The sequence below is a fragment of the Primulina eburnea genome, chromosome 12 (assembly GCF_022965805.1).
Source record: "Primulina eburnea isolate SZY01 chromosome 12, ASM2296580v1, whole genome shotgun sequence".
Taxonomy (NCBI): domain Eukaryota; kingdom Viridiplantae; phylum Streptophyta; class Magnoliopsida; order Lamiales; family Gesneriaceae; genus Primulina; species Primulina eburnea.
In genome coordinates this window covers 6,883,362-6,907,113 of record NC_133112.1, presented here as the reverse complement: position 1 = coordinate 6,907,113, position 23,752 = coordinate 6,883,362, and the positions used below count along the sequence as shown (strand labels likewise).

The 23,752-nt window shown below is 40.7% G+C and overlaps 4 protein-coding genes and 1 pseudogene across 4 annotated transcripts; 3 read left to right on the top strand and 2 right to left on the bottom strand.

Annotated features, from left to right (window-relative positions):
- The first annotated feature begins 108 nt into the window (after window positions 1–108).
- Window positions 109–3,502, top strand: LOC140806606 (serine/threonine protein phosphatase 2A 57 kDa regulatory subunit B' kappa isoform-like; annotated as a pseudogene).
- A 2,774-nt stretch (window positions 3,503–6,276) lies between these two features.
- LOC140807578 (photosynthetic NDH subunit of subcomplex B 3, chloroplastic-like) lies at window positions 6,277–17,680 on the bottom strand. Its single transcript, XM_073164491.1, has 6 exons — window positions 17,422–17,680; window positions 17,046–17,156; window positions 7,812–7,865; window positions 7,454–7,516; window positions 7,137–7,199; window positions 6,277–6,477 (listed from the first exon to the last, which is right to left on the bottom strand). The coding sequence occupies exons 1-6, from the start codon at window positions 17,608–17,610 to the stop codon at window positions 6,442–6,444; spliced, it is 516 nt and encodes a 171-aa protein (XP_073020592.1). The 5' UTR covers window positions 17,611–17,680; the 3' UTR covers window positions 6,277–6,441.
- Window positions 13,132–13,882, bottom strand: LOC140807743 (uncharacterized). Its single transcript, XM_073164706.1, has 2 exons — window positions 13,792–13,882; window positions 13,132–13,716 (listed from the first exon to the last, which is right to left on the bottom strand). Exons 1-2 carry the CDS (start codon window positions 13,873–13,875, stop codon window positions 13,132–13,134), a joined length of 669 nt encoding a protein of 222 aa, XP_073020807.1. The 5' UTR covers window positions 13,876–13,882.
- An 807-nt stretch (window positions 17,681–18,487) lies between the features above and the next one.
- LOC140806605 (uncharacterized protein At4g02000-like) lies at window positions 18,488–19,924 on the top strand. The gene is made up of 2 exons (XM_073163166.1): window positions 18,488–19,234; window positions 19,835–19,924. Exons 1-2 carry the CDS (start codon window positions 18,488–18,490, stop codon window positions 19,922–19,924), a joined length of 837 nt encoding a protein of 278 aa, XP_073019267.1.
- Window positions 19,925–22,993: 3,069 nt separating this feature from the next.
- LOC140806604 (uncharacterized) lies at window positions 22,994–23,659 on the top strand. The gene has a single exon (XM_073163165.1). It carries the CDS (start codon window positions 22,994–22,996, stop codon window positions 23,657–23,659), a length of 666 nt encoding a protein of 221 aa, XP_073019266.1.
- Window positions 23,660–23,752: the final 93 nt, after the last annotated feature.

The window sequence follows — 23,752 nt, the reverse complement described above, 5'->3', positions numbered from 1 at the left end:
AACGGCAGGTCGTATTCTATTATCCTTGTATGTTGATGACATGATAATTACTGGTGATGATTATAAAGGTATTGAGTCTTTGAAGTCTGAGTTGCATGTTGCTTCGCTATGAAAGATTTGGGTGTGCTACGTTATTTTTTGGGAATTGAGGTTGCCTATTCTCCAAAAGGCTATCTCTTATCTCAATCAAAGTATATAGCTGATTTGTTTGAGCGTACTCGACTCACTGACAACAAGATTGTTGATACTCCCCTTGAGACTAATGCTAGATACTCTCTGTCGGATGGCACTCCTTTGACAGATTCCAGTCTCTATCGTACCATTGTAGGCAGTTTGGTTTATCTTATTGTGACTCGCCCAGACATTGCGCATGCTGTTCATATGGTTAGTCAGTTTGTCACTGCTCCTACTACAGTTCATTGGGCTGCCGTTCTTCGTATTCTCAGGTACCTTCGGGGCACTCAGTTTCATAGTCTCTTGTTCCCTTCTACGTCTTCGTTAGAGCTGCGTGCTTATTCTGATGCGGATTGGGCTGGTGATCCTACGGATCGCAAATCGACCACTGGATTTGTATTTTCCTCGGTGACTCGACTATTTCGTGGAAGAGCAAGAAACAAGATGTCATATCTCGCTCTCCTACAGAAGCATAGTATCGTGCCATGGCCTCGACTACCTGTGAAATCGTTTGGTTACGCCGGTTGCTTGCTGATATGGGTATTTCTCTTTGTCACCCAACTCCATTACATTGTGATAATCAGAGTGCTATTCAGATTGCACACAATCCAGTTTTTCATTAGCGAACCAAACATATCGAGATTGATTGTCATGTCACTCGCCACCACCTACAGATCGGCACCATCACATTGCCATTTGTTTCTTCTCATCTGCAAATTGCTGATATGTTTACAAAAGCACTTTCGGCTTCGCGCTTCCGTTTCTTGTCTGACAAACTCTCAATGCTTATCGCTGCAGCATCGTGAGTTTGAGGGGGAATATTAGTTATATTATATTAGTAATATTATATTTATTAGTGCCTAAGGATATTTTAGTCTATTTACTTTCATTGTAAACCTTAACTATATAAACTCTTTAGGTTGTTTCTACGGTTCAATAAGAAACCCTATTCTTCTTCTCTCTATGTTATCAGCTTGGTTATCTTAAAATCTTTTATTTGAAAGTCCTGTTTAAGTTATCAGTTTTCTTGATTGTTTGTTTTTTCACTTATCATTCAAATCTGATGTCGAAATAAAAAACTCGTTACGTGGGAGCAAATCTTCACAAAATACCTCGGAAATCACAGAAACACGATCGAGATTCGTCAAGAATCCCATATGGGGGCTCTAAAATATCACCACCCTGTTCGGGTTCTTCCCTGGCCAGTGTTGCCAAACGGGCATGAGCTGCAGTTTTTCCAGCAAGTGTGATCGTGGGTGTCGAGCCTTTGCTCGCTTTGAAAGATGTCCCGAGCTCAGAAAAGATGAATCATTTCATCAGTAAGTTGAGCTTGTGCTGTGTGGTGTATGATTTTATTGACCCTGCAAAAAACATCCAAGAAAAGGAGCTCAAACTTGCCACATTGCCTCCTAAATTCTCAGAACCCGCGATTTTAGCTTCTTTTAAGATGTGTTCCATTGATTTATTCCGTCTTTTCAGCCTAGCTACCAGCCGATTTCCACTAGTTTGGCTGAAATGCGATACTGATGATGAACCAAAATTTGATCCCTCTCAGTCACACTAGCAATTAGTCTATGATTTCCTGCTCAAGTTTCTGGCTTCTGCTTCTTTGGAAGCTAAGGTTCACGAAGAAATATATAGATTGTTCGTTTATTTTGCGAATCATCGACTTGTTTGATTCTGAGGATCCGAGCGAACGGGATTGTTTGAAATCGATTCTGCATAGAATTTATGTTAAGTTTATGGCACACCGTCCATTTAGTAGGAAATGTGTAAGCAGTGTGTTTTACCGATTAGTATTTGAGACCGAGAAGCATAACAGGATAGCCGAATCGTTGGAGATTTTCGGGAGTGTGATAACAGGATTTGATTTGCTTTTAAAGGAGGAGCACAAGATATTGTTAAGATTTAGACATGTGTGATGTCACCCGCGTCAAACGGTCGAGTCGGGTCGGGAACTCTGTCGGGTAGACTATCAAAAATGTTGAAGGAAGTATGAGTCTGAGCGTGGAACTTTGGATTATGACTCCTCGAGTGCTATGAAGGACCTGAGAACAAGGAAAACAACCACGTGAATGGGCGCCGGAGGGGTGTCCGGCGTGACCACTCCGATGCTTAAGTCAGTAGGTACTCAAGCAAGAAAACCAATGTAACCAAGTGATGGTTGTGGTGATTGGTGTGTAGTAAATGAGAGTATTAAATGTTCATTAATATCTGAATGAATGAATAAATGCAGAACCTGGTATTTATAGTAGAGAAAGTAATGATGATCTCGATTTTGGGGGTGTGTGAGCATTAAATATAATAGGGTGGCTGATTGTACCCTATTGTTCTGACATATCAAATCGTACTAGTCATGTCCCATCTGTCTTGTCACCCATTAATGTTAGCCAAAGAAGGATATGTCGGCCGCGTGCACTCTACTAATGTCAACGCAATTAAATGATTCCCTCGCATCGAGGTGTCAGAGGGGAAAAATTTCTTGGGTAATTGTGCCAGAACTCGGGCGCCAGGCCCTAAACCCACAACCCGGGATATGAGTGTTTGCTTCCACATTTAATTTTAACAATATTCTGTCCTGACCCGGGCGCATTCCACATGTCCCGAGAGATCCCGGGCCCTAGCAACGTCCCGGGACATATCGGGGCATCACCAATGTGTTTTTTGACCAAAATTGTAGGCAAGAAATTGTGCCTATGTTCACATGGCCGTCCAACGCGAACGTTCGCACTACCGTCCAAATGGTGGCTAACAAAATTTGAATCTACTGGCTTTCACATTTGAAGAGTTTGCTATATATAAAGCTCATTTGCTAGACATCTAATCCCAACAAGCTTTCTAAGCATCCAAAACTCAAGAGAGCAACTCAAGTGAGAAGAAAAAAAATAGTGTTATGCTTGTGTGAGTTAGAGAAAATATTTTCTCGGTTATACGCGGGTTTGAGATTGTCAAAGATTGAGTGTTGTATAAACTTGTAATATTTTCTCCTTATAACAAAGATTTGCAGTAGATTCGTGGACGTAAAATATCTTGGGTGAACCACGTAAATCCTTGTGTTCTTGCTGATTATTTCATTCCGCATATTTTTTATCATCACGATCGTTATCGTTTCGGTGTAATTTTCCAACAGATATTTCTCTTAAGAACATTGATTCCCCTGCGCAAGTCAAAATCTTTGGCAATTTACTTCAGTCAACTGTGTTTTTGTTTGATACAATATATTGAAAAATATCCAGAGTTGGCCTGTAGCGTAATCATGGGGCTGTTGAAATACTAGCCGATTACAAATACCCAGAAGGAGATGATGTTCTTGGGTGATCTGTGTTAGAGTATGTGCTCAGCGAACCAACTTGTGACTTGGACTTTATTGACTCTAATGAAAAACGATCTTTATTTTAATAATATTTTACGGTTTTATCCAATTATGACATTATGTTTTATCTGTATATTCATACAATCTGCATAGATAAAGTTCTTGAATATATAATAGTTATCACGAGGTCTGCCTCGCAACGTAAGATCATTAAACTCATTAGAAATGTGTCATATATTTTAAACATGTACTTAGTGGAATCAACATCTAAAATAAGGATAAAGATCGATTGAGCTTGAAATTAGCATCTGTCATATAAACGTTATGCTTCATTAGTAAGAGCATGAAGATGTTCATTCATATAGATGAGTGATCATATGATGATGCACTGAACAACCCTGGTTCTCACTTATCGAGTGTGATAGGCTGCGGTCATGGTTGTACACTATTAGTCCTTTGACTGGGACAATGTAGAGACTCTACGTACTAACATGCACTTTGATCCGTTTACCAACTCCATTGAGGGTCATCAGGCGACGAGATTGGGTGTAGTTCCGAAATACGCAGGAGCAAATGCATTGTAGTTGGTGATTCACCGTTTTTCTACGGGCAAATATATCTTATGTGGTCTGATGAGTTAATAGTGCAAGGAATTTCTGATCAGAGTACGACGTGTGCATTTTGGACATGTGTTTCCTCAATTGTACATACCATGCATCACATCGTTATCGAATTTATATGTAAGTCTCGATATATCAATGGTTGCAGACTCGATCGAGATATATGAGTTTAAGGGACCGTACTGTAAGGTTAATTATGACTTAAGGTTGTTGCAGACACAATCATCGATACCTAGGAGATCATGGGGCGATGCTACTAGACACTCTTACCATGATCCGACGGGTGCAATGTCATTCTGACATTCTTGATCAATGAGTTGATGAATAGAATGAGGCTAATTAAGATAATCTCGAATAAGAATAAATGATATTCTGAATCACATGGAGATGTGAACCCACAACTAGCTATATCCTTAAACCATTGAGGGTCACACAAGTATCAGATTCTATGTAATGTCGAGAAATTCGAAGTTCAAAGAGTTGAATTTAACGGCTATAGTTTGATGGAGATCAACCAGAGTGCTTATAAATGAGTTTATAAGCTGATTTAATAAGATGAATAAATGGAAGCTAACTTAATAGCTAATTAATGAAGGAGAGTTGAACTGCCATTTCAGTGAACTCCATGCTTTGGTGAAGGAGTTTACTAAACTCGCATATGCCCATTATGGAAAATGAAAATTTTGATTTTCAAAATTATCAATATATAAACAAGATTTGTTTCATTGATAAATCGACACTGTCAGGTCGTCGATTGAGGTTACAGTGAGTTCATAATCATTTATTTAGTGAATTTCTGATTAAATGATAGTACTAGTAGTGGTGACTACTAATATGTACAAATTCTCATTAAATATTCTAGAGGGGTCTAAAATTAATTAACTAATAATTTAATTAAATAATAGTTACTTAGTTTAATTAATATATCTATGCGTGCATTAAAAGTTCATGTGTAAATTTGTTAATGTTTATGTACATTTTATATGGAGATATAAAGAGATATATATATATATATATATATATATATATATATATATATATATATATATATATATATATATATTATTAATATTATTAATATATCATGTATTATCAAAAATTGATAAATAAATGATATAATGATAATATAAATTTTATTTAATGAAAATTAAGAGTCCTTGTGAGACAAGGATTTGGAAATTTAATGGGAGAGTGACTCCTCAGTGGATCAACAATTAACCTCTATAAATATTTAATTGAAGGTCGTACTTAATAATCAGAGTTTTTGCACACAAAAACAAGCACACAAAAGTTCACCAAAATCCTTCCTGATCTCCAAGCAATTTCGGCCACTTCAAATAAATTCTAAGAAAATTTTCGACCAGGTCATTCCATCACTGCCAAGTCCCACCCACACTGCACCGACTCCGGATTTTAGATATCTGAGTCTCAACGAAGAATTTTTGTAACTTCTAGTGCAATCCAAACAAATAACATAGTCACTGATCGTTGACCTAATTTGATGATCAAAAAACCGAGACCTGTTCGAAGGGAAAATCCCATATTGGTTTGAAATACAACGTTTAAAACGCACAAGTATACAATCTAAACATCTCGTATATGTTAATAAACATACGACATCTAATTATAGTTTTGAGCGTCGAAACTAAAAATTTAAAACATCAGCTACGCTTTGAGTGTGAGAAAATGTTACACTAAAAGTAGTATCAGAGCCAATTTTTATTCTCAATCGTATGTTTTAAATCATGTTAAATAATTTACTTCTAACCACGTTTGAAATTCCAGTAAAATCTGTAAAATAATTTTTTTGGAAACAAAAAAAATCATATTTTCACGATTGCTCGAAAAAGTCATATTCCAGGAACCTGCATGACTTTGACTCATATTATTGGGAGATCTCATATCATCTGTCCATTAAAGTTCGACATTGATGGACCAGGTTCAACATGTGAAGAGAAAGGTGATTATATTATGGAATCATCCTCAAACGTGAGTCAAAATTACGTGGAGGCTACAAGGAGTTGCAATTGAGCTCTACTTTTTGGAAATTATGATTGATTGATATTATTTAGGATCATGGTTTACCAATTGGGTATTGCGTACTCACTAAGAAAATGGATTTACCATTTTCATCGTAGGGTGGTGAAAATGTCAAAATAGTGGGAGCTCATTCGTAAAAACAAAAGTTCATATTTTATGTCTTATAAAATATTCAACAATGATTATCTCTTTCATATATGTAAATATAATATAATAAATAGAGACAATCAGCCTTTTACGCTTCTAATAGATTGTCGAATTCTGGAGTTTACATACGATATTAGAGATTACCAACTATTTTTTCCACTGGGGCAGTCTTCGAACTATTACCTGAGAAGACAAAAAATTCAAAAATAAATCTAATTGTAAAAACAAAATTGTTGTGTTAAACTTTTACCAAGATTTGGTGATAAATTTAGGGTGCATACGTCGTCAATTAACTAGTAAATTCGTAACAAAACAAGAGACACAAAGTAGGAGACTCGAATAAAAGAGGTTCTTTTTCATGTTGTCGGAGTAGGTGTCCTCAAAACTTTATCGTTATATCATGCATATGAACAAATAAAGATTTTGAGGTTGTCATAATTCATGATAAATGTGATTATACAACAATAACAATCATGTAATACATTTTTTGTAGTTGTATTCGTCGTCAGTTTCCAAGGTATCCTAAGACATATATGATGAAATAATGATTTTGTCATACGAAAATTAATAGCTCTGAATGGCTTGGGGTAAGAATTCAAACGCAAAACAAATTTTGTTTTTTGTTGAAAACCTTGCTTAATAAATTAATATTTGAAGCCAATGCTTCGGTGTTCAATTTCAAACAATAAAATAGAGAAAAGAGATCCATTTAGTGACTTCACTGGCTAGTTTGGAGCTCAAACTTGAATGACAGTAACTTCTACGAGCAAGAAATTTCAAATTTTAGGACTCCACCAGATTTAAAATACTTGCATTAAACAATTACTAACAAGTGCACATACCTTTCCAGAATTTTCTTTGTTTCCAACTATAGTTTGGCAAGCCAATCTCCAAGACTCGGGTTTCTGCAGAATCAAATCAAACATGAAAGGAGACAACTTTAACCAACACCAACACAGTAGAGTATTGAAAAGCCAGGAGATTTATCAAGAGAGATTTTTTTTTCGTAAGACGAAAATGGTTGACTTGGACGATGCTGTTACAACAATATCAGTAACCAACATCGAGAAATTTTGGAACAAGTCTCAGCACTTACGATCGAGCAACATCATTAAACAAAACAGCAATGAGAAATCTTCGAGAGAACAAAGAGTCATGCCTTTTTAAAATATCGAAGTTCTGTATTTGTTCTCTCGTTAAGGAGCTCCTTTCCATCAATAATCTGCAAGAAAGGGAAAGCATATGGCAGAATTAAACAAGAGATACATGTAAAATAACAAACTAAAACATTAGAATTGTAGTTCAAATCTTAAGGATATGGCAGTTTGTCAAAATTTTCAATCTTTCTTAGATAAATGAAAACTTTGCATTGCAAATTGCAATACAGGTCATTTAATGCATATGCATCATGTCTGCCCAATAGACTGTTTCACTTATGAAAGCAAGCAAGAACCAGAAAGCATAGTCATTCGAGACTTTAGAGATGAAAATTGCTGATACAAGGCTCAGTGTGTTACCTCCACTATGCAAGTTCCACAACTCCCACCACCTCCACAGTTCATCACTTTACCCTGTCCAAGTTAAACCAAGTGCACGTTTAAATGAGTAAAGACACAAAATTTATTAGTGCATATTTATGCTATGTGATGCTACACGAAATTCAGGTGATAAATCTGCCCGGGTGAACACGTTAGTATGAGAGAATATCCGCTACTTTCGCGTCCACACCAATAAATTTCGGGGTCGCCACCTACGTCACGAATTGAGTTTAGGGGTATCGGGGGATACCCAACAAAAAATCCTCCAATCCTCAATTTAGCAAACACCCAAAATATGTACTCTCAAAAGTTAGAGACTTATGGAGCATATAATGAGATAATGTCCCCTTCAAAATGGTGAGATAGCTCATATTTATAGGCTCCCTTGATGAACCATGGGCTTTCTATTGGGCCTAATCCTTAATCAATGACCCAATCCAATCTTTACAACACTAATCACTTAACTCACAAAATAAACCAACTTATAGATTAATACCTATCATAAACTGATGCTACACGAAATTCAGGTGATAAATCTGCCCGGGTGAACACGTTAGTATGAGAGAATATCCGCTACTTTCGCGTCCACACCAATAAATTTCGGGGTCGCCACCTACGTCACGAATTGAGTTTAGGGGTATCGGGGGATACCCAACAAAAAATCCTCCAATCCTCAATTTAGCAAACACCCAAAATATGTACTCTCAAAAGCTAGAGACTTATGGAGCATATAATGAGATAATGTCCCCTTCAAAATGGTGAGATAGCTCATATTTATAGGCTCCCTTGATGAACCATGGGCTTTCTATTGGGCCTAATCCTTAATCAATGGCCCAATCCAATCTTTACAACACTAATCACTTAACTCACAAAAATAAACCAACTTATAGATTAATACCTATCATAAGCCCCCCACTCTGGAACACCTACATTTTAGTGAAGGTGATCGAGAGTAATAATTTATTAGAAGAAACTCTTCCTTCCACGCCCCTAATAAAATGCAACAACTTAACAATACACTTACTTTATTCTCTATTCTAACCCTGTAACTAGGTCAAATCCCTTTTCTCTATAAAAGCGGCCCCACACGCCTCACACCTCTCCAGCTATTCCGCCGCCATGTCAGGTATGTTCTCAGCCCTGTTTGCTTTCTTTAGGAGTCTCCACCGTTGCTTTTAATATTATATATCTTTACTGTTGCTTTTAATATTATATATTATATATACTATTCAAATGCTTGTCTTTTACTCTATGAATCTGTGCTTCCACGAAACCATCGTTTTCTCCTCCTTCTATCTGCTTTACTTCTGCAATTTTGTGAGACACTCCAGCACTCTTTCGTGCCCGATGCCCTTATCCGGCCATTCCGTGACCTGTAATTCGCTTCGAGTTCTCTGAAAATGGGGGCTTGTTTTGCACATTTTCTTGCTTTTTGCTGGTGTTTACAGGAGAAAATGGTTGCTATTCTCGACGGCTGTTAGTACAATCCCGGTTCCGAACGTGCGAGTTCCCTTGCCGCCGACCGTCTGTAGGGAACTCACAATGCCACGCCTAACGGCGTTTCCCTCAACAAAACCGCGCTGGAGGCTGTTAAGATGGCTGTTCCCTTCCTGGTCCGCAACTCAACGGCGTCACAGACGATGGAGTCAATAAATCGCGTGGTTCACGAGTTGCGTGTACTGGCCAAGACCGATTCGGATAGTCGGGCATGCATTGCCGAAGCTGGAGCCCTCCCGCTGTTGGTCTTGTTGTTGGGCTCGGAGCATCCTAACATGCAAATAGGGATGCGGTGGCAAGGGATTGGGTTTGGGTTGGGGTGATTTGGGCTAGGGATTGGGTTAGTATTATTTGGGGGATGGATTTGGGTTGGGTTGTTTTGGGCCAGGGATTGGGCTAGTATTAATATTGATTGGGTTTGGGTTGGGGTGATTTGGGCCAGGGATTGGGCTAGTATTTTTATGGATTGGGTTTGGGTTGGGGTGATTTGGGCCAGGGATTGGGCTAGTATTTTTATGGATTGGGTTTGGGTTGGACGCTGTTTTTCGCGGGGTAGCTGATAAATTTTAAAACTTCTTGCAGGGTGTGCGCCGCGTGGTAAGGAGTATTCTTTATTAATGGCTAGTCGTATGCACAAATCTCCTCTTCCGAGTGATTCTAGTCGGGACGAAGCTTCAGATACTTACTCGTACCATTCTGACATTCCGTCCCTGTTGAGCGATTTGGGTTCTTTGGGTGATTTCACCCTCCTTGGTGACTTGGGTTCTTTGGGTGATGACGATTTAATGGATGATCTCGAGAGTTGTTCCACTCCCGTCGCCCAAGTGCCTTTACCATGCCTTCACGGTTCCTCGCTTGGTAATAGTCCTGATCAAGAAGTTATTCCCGGGGACCTAGATCGGAGCCTTCTGACTCCTCAGAATGTAAAGTGTTTGAGTGATAAACTGGAAATTTCATCTGACTATGAGTTTAAGGCTCCTGGCCTGGGGGATTCTTACCACAACCCTCCCGCAGGGTATTTCACCGTGACCCTGGCCCATTTTAATAGTGGGTTTTCTATCCCTCCTCATTCCTTACTAGTCGAGGTGACTCGAACCTTAGGTAAGCTTCAGTCAATTGTCCCCAAACTCACTTACTTATTTCTTAGGATTCTGTCACCGAGCAACCGAGTTTCAAATTCAGGCTACTACTTCTCTGTTTCATTCTCTTTTCTCAGTACGATGCCTCAGGCCGGACTAGTCCGTCTATTTCCAACCTCGTGCTGGTTGCAAGTTTATGGTCAGAGTACGCTCGATTCGAGGGGATTGGCGGTCTCCTTTTCTTTTTGTAAAGGATAGTGGGTGGGACGTACCTTCAACTTGGAGCTCTAGTTGTAGTGTTGTGAAAATGAGAATGATTCATCGACATTTGCAAGTCCAGTGTCAAACCCTGGGGTTTTTTGATGATTTATTCGATCCTAAGAGTTTGTTGGCCAGCGGTATCTCTTTTGTTGCTTGAATTGTCTTTTTGCACATCGTTGATATTCACTATTTTTAACTTTTACGTTTGAGTTATGAAATTTTGATGCTTTGTTGCCCCTTATTTTTCTTGTAGGGTTGCGCGTGAACTTGGCCACCCTTCAAGCTCGCGAAGATACTATGGGGAGGTCTCTTTCTATTGGAGAAAAGAAAAGAGTTGATGATCGGCGCTACCCTCCCGCTCCCCGACCCTCTATCCCTACTTTGGGGTCGCACCCCCAGTCTGGTCGTGGAGGAGGGTCTAGTTCTCAAGGTCGTCAGGGGCCTCATCCTATGTCCACTGACAGCCATGCTCCTGGAGCTGTTGTGGATAAAAGAAAGGACCAGTGTACTAGAGGACATGACGATGGCAAGAGGAAGGGCGAAGTGGCCACCCCGCCAAACTTTAAGAAAGGTCGTGGAGATCCGATATCGTTTTCTCGAGGCTCTCGGAAGAACTCTCTATTCTTGGAAGGAGTTAATGCTAAGGAGAAAGTGGGTTCTTTTTGGGATATAGATGACCCTGATATGGGATGGAGAAAAGGGAGGGAGATGATCTGTGATCATGACAAGCATGTCGTCTATATACACTTCCATGTTGCGCCCGATTGTTTTTTCAAACATCTTGTTTACCAACCGCTGGTAAGTTGCCCCGGCGTTCTTCAATCCAAACGGCATCACCTCGAAACAGTAAATTCCTCGATCAGTTACAAAGCTTGTTTTTTCCTGATCTTCAGGTGCTAGCCGAATTTGATTGTAGCCTTGATATGCATCCAAGAAGCTAAGCATTTCGCACCCGGCGGTGGAGTCTACCAATGAATCAATCCTTGGCAACGGGAAAGGATCCTTAGGGCATGCTTTATTCAAATCAGTGAAATCTATGCACAATCGCCATTTGTTGCCCGGTTTTGGTACGAGTACGACATTTGACAACCACTCTGGGTACATGACTGGGCGGATATACTCGGCTGTTAATAGCTTCTCTACTTCTTCACTGATATGTCTATTCTTCTCGAGACCGAACGTTCTTTTTTTTTTGCTTGATTGGTTTTATCATGAAGTGGGTAGAAGCTGAAGCTTTAGCTAAGATAGCTGAAAGAGACGTAATAAACTTTGTGTGGAAGAATATAATCTGTAGGTTTGGAATACCACAAGCCTTCGTCTCAGATAACGGAGCACAATTCTCAGGTTCCAAATTAAGAAAGTGGTGTGAAGGGTTTTCCATCAAGCAATTCTTCACTTCCGTAGGAAACCCCCAAGCGAATGGACAAACGGAAGTTACAAATCGTACTATCTTGCAGCACCTCAAAACCCGATTAAGAGCAGCCAAAGGCAAATGGGTGGATGAACTGCCGAGTGCCCTCTGGGCTTATAGGACTACGTCACGCACCTCTACTGGAGAATCACCCTTCAACTTGGTTTATGGGACAGAAGCAGTGGCTCCAGCAGAAATAGGAGAACCTTCCATGAGAGTCCATAATTATACTCTAGCGGATAATGAAAGAGCAATGAGGTTATCTTTGGATCTCATAGACGAGCTTAGGGAAGAGGCATCACTCCGAGCAGAAAGGTATAGAGCGCAAATGGCCAGAGCGTACAATAACAAGGTTAAGCATAGGTCATTTCAAGTAGGGGACTTAGTCTTGAGGAGGGCAGAAATCTTGCGGCAGGTAGGTAAACTCGATCCAAAATGGGAAGGCCCGTACAAAGTAATCGAGATAATCAAAGGAGGAGCATATCGTCTTCAGCAACCAGATGGGAAGACCTTACCAAGAACATGGAACATTGCGAACTTAAAGAAATTTTACGCGTAGACTACGTATTTCTATTTGTTTTTACTTGAAGAGCAGTCAGTGACAAGATGTTGTTACCTGAGTTACGTTTATCAATAAATTTAAAAGTTTTTCTTGCATTTATCGTCTTTTCATTTTACTTAATTAAAGAACCAAAAAAAAAAAAAGTGTCACGCACGCGAAAGTCATCGCGAGACCCAAGGTGTCACAGAGAGCCACCCAAGCATAAGAGGCTTGGCCAGCCCAGCGGGAAAGTGCTCAGACACTGTAAGAGGTCACCAAAATAGAGTCCCGGGATACCTACACTAGGGTAATAACTTCCCGTCGAGACCACAGAGACTTAAATATGCCCAAATTCATATTTAATTAAGCAGCAAGCATGAAGTATTAAGAAAACGAAAATTAATGCCCAGATGACATAGTAATCAAAATAAACTTCGACTAAGCAAAATAGTTGTGCAAAAGTACGATCTTAGAATAAAGCTCAGATAGGTCTAGTGGCGAAGGCAAAAATCATCCATCCTCGATAGCTTCGTCAGCTGGAAGCAAGTGCAGCGCACCAATGACCTCGCAGTCAACATCCCCCGCTGGAGGAAACTCTGGCAGAGGGACAACCTGAGCGGTGTCATCCAACTCTGCCACATGAGGTGAAATCCTTATAATCACCTCCTCAGGAACCAAGCCGGTCAAGCGGAGCTGGAGACGACAGTCTCGCACCACCTCATCACGGAGACCAAAAGCGTGACTGTAAACCTCATCAGCATAAGCTGGAGAAGCACGAAAGGCTGCTAGTGCCTTCTCCTCAACACCCGTCACAAAGGACTTCCCCGTCTTAGAAGCCAAGAACATCCCGCCAGTCTTCACCTCGGTATGGTGTTTGTCATAGAGGGAACCAAGCTCTTTACGCAATTCCTCATCATCTCTAGTCTTTTCTTCACATTTCTTTGTCAAGAAAGAGAGATCGTCTTGGAACTTCATGTTCTCCGATCGAAGACGTTCATTTTCTTCCTTTAATTGGGAGAGCTCTCGGCGAAATCGAGCCTCCTCAGCCCGACCTCTCTCCTCTCGAGCCTGGTAAGCACAGGCCAGAGACACAGCCTGAAAAGCAAGAGACAATTGGTTAAATCACGTAAACGTCCCTACAGAAAAGACACTGAGGGGCGAGGAAAGAACCTGGCAACCTATCAAAGCCAGGCAGTGGGATAGAGCAGCAGGGGGCTGAGGGACCAAATGAGACATGTCATGATCACAGATCATCTCCCTCCCTTTTCTCCATCCCATATCAGGGTCATCTATATCCCAAAAAGAACCCACTTTCTCCTTAGCATTAACTCCTTCCAAGAATAAAGAGTTCTTCCGAGAGCCTCGAGAAGACGATATCGGATCTCCACGACCTTTCTTAAAGTTTGGCGGGGTGGCCACTTCGCCCTTCCTCTTGCCATCGTCATGTTCTCTAGTACACTGGTCCTTTCTTTTATCCACAACAGCTCCAGGAGCATGGCTGTCAGTGGACATAGGATGAGGCCCCTGACGACCTTGAGAACTAGACCCTCCTCCACGACCAGACTGGGGGTGCGACCCCAAAGTAGGGATAGAGGGTCGGGGAGCGGGAGGGTAGCGCCGATCATCAACTCTTTTCTTTTCTCCAATAGAAAGAGACCTCCCCATAGTATCTTCGCGAGCTTGAAGGGTGGCCAAGTTCACGCGCAACCCTACAAGAAAAATAAGGGGCAACAAAGCATCAAAATTTCATAACTCAAACATAAAAGTTAAAAATAGTGAATATCAACGATGTGCAAAAAGACAATTCAAGCAACAAAAGAGATACCGCTGGCCAACAAACTCTTAGGATCGAATAAATCATCAAAAAACCCCAGGGTTTGACACTGGACTTGCAAATGTCGATGAATCATTCTCATTTTCACAACACTACAACTAGAGCTCCAAGTTGAAGGTACGTCCCACCCACTATCCTTTACAAAAAGAAAAGGAGACCGCCAATCCCCTCGAATCGAGCGTAGTCTGACCATAAACTTGCAACCAGCACGAGGTTGGAAATAGACGGAGTAGTCCGGCCTGAGGCATCGTACTGAGAAAAGAGAATGAAACAGAGAAGTAGTAGCCTGAATTTGAAACTCGGTTGCTCGGTGACAGAATCCCAAGAAATAAGTAAGTGAGTTTGGGGACAATTGACTGAAGCTTACACCTAAGGTTCGAGTCACCTCGACTAGTAAGGAATGAGGAGGGATAGAAAACCCACTATTAAAATGGGCCAGGGTCACGCTGAAATACCCTGCGGGAGGGTTGTGGTAAGAATCCCCCAGGCCAGGAGCCTTAAACTCATAGTCAGATGAAATTTCCAGTTTATCACTCAAACACTTTACATCCTGAGGAGTCAGAAGGCTCCGATCTAGGTCCCCGGGAATAACTTCTTGATCAGGACTATTACCAAGCGAGGAACCGTGAAGGCATGGTAAAGGCACTTGGGCGACGGGAGTGGAACAACTCTCGAGATCATCCATTAAATCGTCATCACCCAAAGAACCCAAGTCACCAAGGAGGGTGAGATCACCCAAAGAACCCAAATCGCTCAAGAGGGACGGAATGTCAGAATGGTACGAGTAAGTATCTGAAGCTTCGTCCCAACTAGAATCACTCGGAAGAGGAGATTTGTGCATACGACTAGCCATTAATAAAGAATACTCCTTACCACGCGGCGCACACCCTGCAAGAAGTTTTAAAATTTATCAGCTACCCCGCGAAAAACAGCGTCCAACCCAAACCCAATCCATAAAAATACTAGCCCAATCCCTGGCCCAAATCACCCCAACCCAAACCCAATCCATAAAAATACTAGCCCAATCCCTGGCCCAAATCACCCCAACCCAAACCCATCCATAAAAATACTAGCCCAATCCCTGGCCCAAATCACCCCAACCCAAACCCATCCATAAAAATACTAGCCCAATCCCTGGCCCAAATCACCCCAACCCAAACCCAATCCATAATAATACTAGCCCAATCCCTGGCCCAAAACAACCCAACCCAAATCCATCCCCCAAATAATACTAACCCAATCCCTAGCCCAAATCACCCCAACCCAAACCCAATCCCTTGCCACCGCATCCCTATTTGCATGTTAGGATGCTCCGAGCCCAACAACAAGACCAACAGCGGGAGGGCTCCAGCTTCGGCAATGCATGCCCGACTATCCGAATCGGTCTTGGCCAGTACACGCAACTCGTGAACCACGCGATTTATTGACTCCATCGTCTGTGACGCCGTTGAGTTGCGGACCAGGAAGGGAACAGCCATCTTAACAGCCTCCAGCGCGGTTTTGTTGAGGGAAACGCCGTTAGGCGTGGCATTGTGAGTTCCCTACAGACGGTCGGCGGCAAGGGAACTCGCACGTTCGGAACCGGGATTGTACTAACAGCCGCCGAGAATAGCAACCATTTTCTCCTGTAAACACCAGCAAAAAGCAAGAAAATGTGCAAAACAAGCCCCCATTTTCAGAGAACTCGAAGCGAATTACAGGTCACGGAATGGCCGGATAAGGGCATCGGGCACGAAAGAGTGCTGGAGTGTCTCACAAAATTGCAGAAGTAAAGCAGATAGAAGGACGAGAGAACGATGGTTTCGTGGAAGCACAGATTCATAGAGTAAAAGACAAGCATTTGAATAGTATATATAATATATAATATTAAAAGCAACAGTAAAGATATATAATATTAAAAGCAACGGTGGAGACTCCTAAAGAAAGCAAACAGGGCTGAGAACATACCTGACATGACGGCGGAATAGCTGGAGAGGTGTGAGGCGTGTGGGCCGCTTTTATAGAGAAAAGGGATTTGACCTAGTTACAGGGTTAGAATAGAGAATAAAGTAAGTGTATTGTTAAGTTGTTGTATTTTATTAGGGGCGTGGAAGGAAGAGTTTCTTCTAATAAATTATTACTCTCGATCACCTTCACTAAAATGTAGGTGTTCCAGAGTGGGGGGCTTATGATAGGTATTAATCTATAAGTTGGTTTATTTTTGTGAGTTAAGTGATTAGTGTTGTAAAGATTGGATTGGGCCATTGATTAAGGATTAGGCCCAATAGAAAGCCCATGGTTCATCAAGGGAGCCTATAAATATGAGCTATCTCACCATTTTGAAGGGGACATTATCTCATTATATGCTCCATAAGTCTCTAGCTTTTGAGAGTACATATTTTGGGTGTTTGCTAAATTGAGGATTGGAGGATTTTTTGTTGGGTATCCCCCGATACCCCTAAACTCAATTCGTGACGTAGGTGGCGACCCCGAAATTTATTGGTGTGGACGCGAAAGTAGCGGATATTCTCTCATACTAACGTGTTCACCCGGGCTGATTTATCACCTGAATTTCGTGTAGCATCACTATGCAAGTGTCGAAATTACTTACGTATGCCGCGTAGAGCTCAATCTTGTTATCCAACATGATGTTTCTAAGCAGCTTATCCCCACTTATGGCCGTAGCTCTATCCACCGGATACTCCACTCCTCCTGCATTGGGCTACAAACAAATTTTAAATTAATTTCGCAACATTTCAAATGGATATTAGATAAAAAAGTGTTTCCAGTATCCAATTCTACCATTACTTAATTTTTCTCTGGATTTTATGGAGTAATTACGAATTCAAGAGTCAATCTCGAATACAGGACATCGAAAACAAGCCAATCCACGATGTAATTTGATTTCCAAGTTTATTCACGATATCAAAGTAACAGAAATGAGGTAAATTTCATAATCGTGATCAGAATACGAACGGAATCCGTACCCCGATAAATTCTAACTGAATCTCAGGTACTTCTGGTGGGGCAGCCGAAGTTTCCGGCGAAACAACGGCTGTCACTAAAGGTAATGGTCTCCTCCCGAGGATCAATGTGGCAGGGCTTCGGTGGCTAGCAGCGGTGAAGGAAAATTCCGGCGGCCTGAGCGACAAGGTGAAGGAACTCATGGCAGCCATGCTTACGGGCTTTGAGATTCTACTGTGTAAGAATTTGACACGTCTTTTTCTGATTTTCCATTAATTTATGTAAATAAATAAATAAATATATATATATATATATATATATATATATATAAAAACTGAATTTTTGTTTAAAATAACAAATTTTTGCCTAATTTAATAAAAAAAATATACCATGAATCTCGAAATAGATGGATGATAGTAAATAATTGAAAATGTTTAGTTTATGTAATTTTTATTGCTTTTTTTTATAAAGATATTTTTATTTTTTTTATAAAATTCAAATATGAATTAAGGATTTTTGAAAAAATAATATTCAGTTATTATCTATATTATATCTATATCTATATTATCTATATTATTCTATACTATATTATTAAGTATGAGGACATGATAATAACTACCTAGAGAAGACACCAAATTTTTTTTTCCCATTTTTACCCTTATATGATACTAATATTACACTTTTATTTTTTGTTTTTTTTTAAATTTCAACACACACTTTTATTTTTATTTTTTCAACCATTCAAATATCAATTTAGTCCTTCCATAATTTGTCAAATTTCACTTTAGTCCATCGATAATGATAAAAAGATTGTACACACATCGCGTGTGCAGAATAACTATTTTATATTATATATAACAATTTGTTCAAATTTGATTTGCAGAGTAACTAGTCCCTCCATAATTTGTCAAATTTCACTCCCTATTTCCTCTTCCTGTTGAGAGTTCTGTCTTCATTTTATTTCTTCATTGAGGCAAATTTCGCCCCCATGGACTCACATATGGCTGGCTTATCACTAATTGACGATGAAGATGATGAAATAGCTTTTGATCCGAATATCCTACAAATAGCAGATGATGCAAATGAACTATGTTTAGTGTGATCTTCTTGACAGAAAGGCAAATCAATTTGAATATCATGAAACAATGCTTATCTTCCATCTGGAGGCCTGGTAAAGGTGTCACTATCAGAGAGATTGGATTCAAAAGGTTTATTTTTCAGTTCTATCATTCGGTGGACTTGCAAAGGATGTTGGAAGGGGGACCATGGACCTTTGACAATAATTTTTTTCTCCTACACCATCTGAAAAGAGAGGAACAACCACTACAGGTTCCACTACGCCATCTCAACTTCTGGATCCAAATTCACGACTTATCATTTGGGTACATGTCTGAAGCCGTGGGCAGGCAATTGGGATCATACATGGGAAACTTCCTGGAATATGACAGCAACAATAACAAAGGATCATGGAGGCCTTACATGCGTATACGAGTAGCCATCGACGTCCAAAACCCACTTAAACGATGCAAGAAAATAGAAAAATCAAATGGTGAGAGTTTCCTCGTAAGTTTTAAATATGAAAAGCTTGGCTCTTTCTGTTTCTTGTGCGGTTGTCTGGGACATATAGAGAAATTCTGTGACAAACTCTTCAATATGATTCATGATGATGGTAAACGGAATTGGGGCATCTGGCTTCGAGCACAGGATAAGAGAACATTCACTCTGGGGGAGAACAAATGGTTGCGAGAAGATGAGCCCACCGGAGCTCCGACTACCTCCGGTGGAACAAAGATAGATGGCAATCAATCAGAAGCAAAATTTTCGGATCCAAAAGTGGTAAGTAACAAATCCTCCACTGACAAGGGCAAGGGAACTGTCGAAAATCTCTCAATCTCTATTAATGATCATTAAAATTGGAGCATGATTCTCGGAAACAACCTATATAGAAGTACCATCCAGCCTACCTTTGATGGAGAATTTTTTGGGAATGAGATGGAGCTACTCAATAATAAGAAACGCTCCCACGCGAACCACAATACAGAGGCCCAATCCAAGATCACAGACATGAACCTGGATACAAAAGCCCATCCAAAAGCCTCAGAGAATGATCACCCAAACCAGCATTTTTTATCGGCAGGTCCTGGTTCCCAGGCCTGCCGGGAACCATTATAGTCCTCAGTTGGAATTGCTGAGGGCTCGGCCAGCCTCGAGCAATTCCTATTCTTCGTGAGTTGATCCGAACTCACAAAGCCGAGATTATGTTTCTTTCAGAAACTTTAGTTTGTTCTGCTAGAATTGAAGAAATTAGAGTAAAGCTTGGGTTCGCAGGTGCCTTTGCTGTTGATAGAGTTGGACGTCGGGGTTGACTTGCTATGTTATGACGTCATAAAGATATTTGTATTATACAAGACTTCTCTGAAAATCATGTTAACGCAGAAATTAAGGATGATGATAAACCAACATGGAGACTTACGGGTTTCTATGGCTATCCATAAAGGCGAAGAAGAAGGGACTCGTGGAGGTTAATTCACACAATTCATAGCCAATCTCAACTTCCTTGGTGCTGCATAGGTGACTTTCACGACATGTTAAGTCCAGATGATAAAATAGGAAGGGTAGACCATCCCACTTGGCTTATAAACGGCTTCCGAGAAGTAGTGGCTACATGCGGATTGACTGATCTACCTCTCAAGGGCTATCCTTTCACTTGGGCAAGAAGTAAAGGAACCATTAATGCTGTTGAAGAAAGAATAGACAGAGCTCTTGTTAATAATGGTTGGACCACGATATTCCCACATGGTAACCTCTCTAACTGTATAGCTCCTATATCAGACCACTCCCCTATTCTTCCTACCACAGAGAATAAAATCCTCAGCGGGAAAAAGAGGGGATTCCGTTTCGAAAACAAGTGGCTGCGTGAACCGGGCCTATCTGAGGTGGTTAGAGAAAGTTGGGTGAACTCCTCAAGCACTCGCCTCACTGATAAATTGCAATATACAGCGGATAACTTGCAGAGATGGGGCAGAAAGGTTTCAAGAGAATTCCGGGAAAAAATTGATCGATGCAAGAATGAAATAGATTATCTTCTCTCCAAAAAAGATCAAGCATCAGTGCAGCGAGCTCTAGAACTAAACTCGGAATTCATTGTTCTATTATCACAGGAGGAGACCTTTTGGAAACAGCGGGCGAAAGCCTATTGGCTTAAAGACGGAGACATGAACTCCAAATTTTTCCACAAAACAGCCACTAGCCGTAGAGAATCGAATAAAATAAAGAAACTGACTGATGAGAATGGAAATTCTGTTGAGCAGATTGATGATTTATGTGAGGTGGTAAAGAAGTACTTTACAGAATTATTCTCTCCCATCTTGGCAAATAGCGATCTGGTCATATCCAAGGTTATACCAGTGATCTCTGAAGCAGAAAATCGTGATCTCCTCTCACCATTCAAGATCGAAGAAGTGAAATCTGTGGTTTTACAAATGAATGGCGATAAGTCACCGGGTCCAGATGGGTTTAATCCGATGTTTTTCCACAAGTTTTGGAGCACGGTGGGACATGAAGTTTTCCAGGAATGTAACAGTTGGAGGAGCAATGGTGTTTTTCCAAATAAATTAAATGACACTCACATTGTCCTAATTCCAAAATGCGTGAAACCAAACAACATGAAGGACTTTCGGCCCATATCATTTTGTGTAACGTTCTGTACAAAATCTTTGCTAAGATCATGGTAAACCGCATGAAACCTCTTATGGACAGAATCATCTCAGAGTACCAATCAGCTTTCGTCCCGGGTAGATCGATTATGGACAATACCGTGGTGGCCTTCGAAGTGCTTCACAACCTGAAACGGCAAAAAAGAGGGAAGGAAGGCTTCATGGCTGTAAAACTTGATGTGAGCAAGGCTTATGATCGCCTTAGTTGGGACTTTCTGGGAGACATGTTGATTAAGATTGGCTTCCACGGAGAGTGGGTAAAATTGGTCATGCTTTGTATAACTACAGTTTCTTATTCAGTCATTGTCAATGATCGAGTTGTTGGTCCTATTAAACCTCACAGAGGTTTACGCCAAGGATGTCCACTCTCACCGTACCTCTTCATCATCTGTGCTCACGCCCTTTCATCTATGATACAGGATGCAGAAAGACATGGTCTCATCAATGGATGCCGAGTTAGCAGGGGTGGTCCACAAATCTCTCATCTGTTATTTGCCGATGATAGCCTCTTGTTCTGTAAAGCAAGGATGGAAGAATGCGAAGTGGTAAAGAAGCTGCTTCGTGATTACGAGCAAGCCTCAGGCCAGGCAATAAATTTAGTGAAATCTGGAATAATGTTTAGTGGGAACATGGGTGCTGATCAAAAGGAGTTGTTGTCCAGAAGAATGGGTATCACAAAAGACATGAGGTCTGGAACTTATCTAGGGCTTCCTTCTCTTATTGGAAAAAAGAAAGAAGATATCTTCAACTACTTGAAAGATAGACTTTGGAAGCGTATCCAAGGATGGCAAGGTAAATTCCTCTCTAAAGCAGGTAGAGAAATACTAATCAAAGCAGTAGCTCAAGCACTTCCAGCCTACTGCATGAACATGTTCTTGCTGCCGAGATCTACCACTGAGGAGCTTGAACGTATTATGAACTCTTTTTGGTGGGGTTCAAACCCAAATGGCAATAGAGGCATCAAATGGTTGAGATGGGATCGGCTATGTGTTCCGAAGCAAAATGGTGGCATGGGGTTTAGAAATCTGAAATCCTTCAACCTGCAATGCTTGATAAACAAGCATGGAACCTCATTGCAAAACCAAACTCCCTAATAACCAGAGTTCTAAAAGCGAAGTATTTCCCAACCTCGAATTTCCTGGATGCTAGTCTGGGCCACAATACTAGCTTCATATGGCATAGTCTGTGGAGCTCGCAAATCATACTAAAAAAAGGAGTCAGGTGGCGAATTGGAAAGGGAGATAAGATTAATGTTTGGAGAGAGCCATGGCTTCGTGACCCAAGGAATTTCTACATAACATCCCCTCCTATCACAGAGCTTCACTCACTAAAGGTATGTGACTTATTCATCTCGTTCACTACCCAGTGGGATCATGAGCTGCTGGTTGATATTTTTGGAAACACAGATGTACATGAAATCTTGAATATCCATGTACACACAAACATAAGAGGCGATCAACTCATTTGGCACTATAGCAGCAATGGGAAATACCAAGTTCGATCAGGTTACAAAATAGCACAAGAACTGCTAATTGACGGCGACGCTCCTACAGGCCTTGGGGATTGGCAGAAACTTTGGAGCCTAAAAATTCCACCGAAGGTAAAGGTCTTCTTGTGGCGTGTAGCTAGAGATATTCTCCCTAATAGAGGCAATCTTCAAAAGAAACATATCCTGGTACCTATCTCGTGTGCAACATGTGGGAGCGATTGGGAGAACTCGTGGCATCAATTTATTTTCTGCCCAATGGCAAAAGCTTGCTGGGAAGAACTTGGTATCTGGAGCTTAGTGGTCTCAAAGTCCAATGAAGTTGAAGGATTCATCCAGTGGCTTTTCAAAATGTTCTAGCAGGTAGATGTGGCTTCCCTCGAAAACATAGCTATGGTACTATGGGGCATATGGCGGGCTCGGAATGAGAAACTTTGGAATAGAATTGTTAGACCAACTGATTCAATTGTTAGCTCAGCCATTCAATTCTTGACTGATTGGAGAGCGGTGCGTAACATCGCAACAAATCCAGAGAGAACAACCCATCAGGAAGAAGAGAGATTTTCCTGGCTAAAACCACAAGTTCCAACACTCAAATGCAATGGGGATGCATCAGTACAAAATGAATCGGGGTTATTTGGGGTTGGTATGGTTATTCGAGATTTCGAGGGGGTGTTTATTTCAGCTAGAACAAATGCCTTCCCTGGCAGAGCTCTCGTAAAAGAGGCAGAGGCTATGGCAATCAAGGAAGCCCTTAGCTGGATCATGGAAATGAACATCCAGGAGGTAATTTTCGAGTCTGATGCCAAAGGTGTTACTGAAGCACTTAATTCAGCAAGAGATGACGACTCAGAGTTCGGAGCGATTATCTTAGAGTGTCGTGAATTACTTCGTCAAAGACCATCATTCATGGTCTGTTTCACTCGTAGACAAGCAAACAAGGTTGCCCACATTCTTGCTAGGAAATCTTGCTTTCATGCTCGTCTTTTTATCTGGAACTCCTCTCCAGATTTTATTTTAAAAGCGTTGAATGAAGATTGTAATTTGACTGATTCCTAATAATATATTTTCTCTTAAAAAAACACAATTTGTTCAAATTTGATTTTAATTAATTTTTGTATCGATTTAAATGTAATATATGATTTTTTGCGT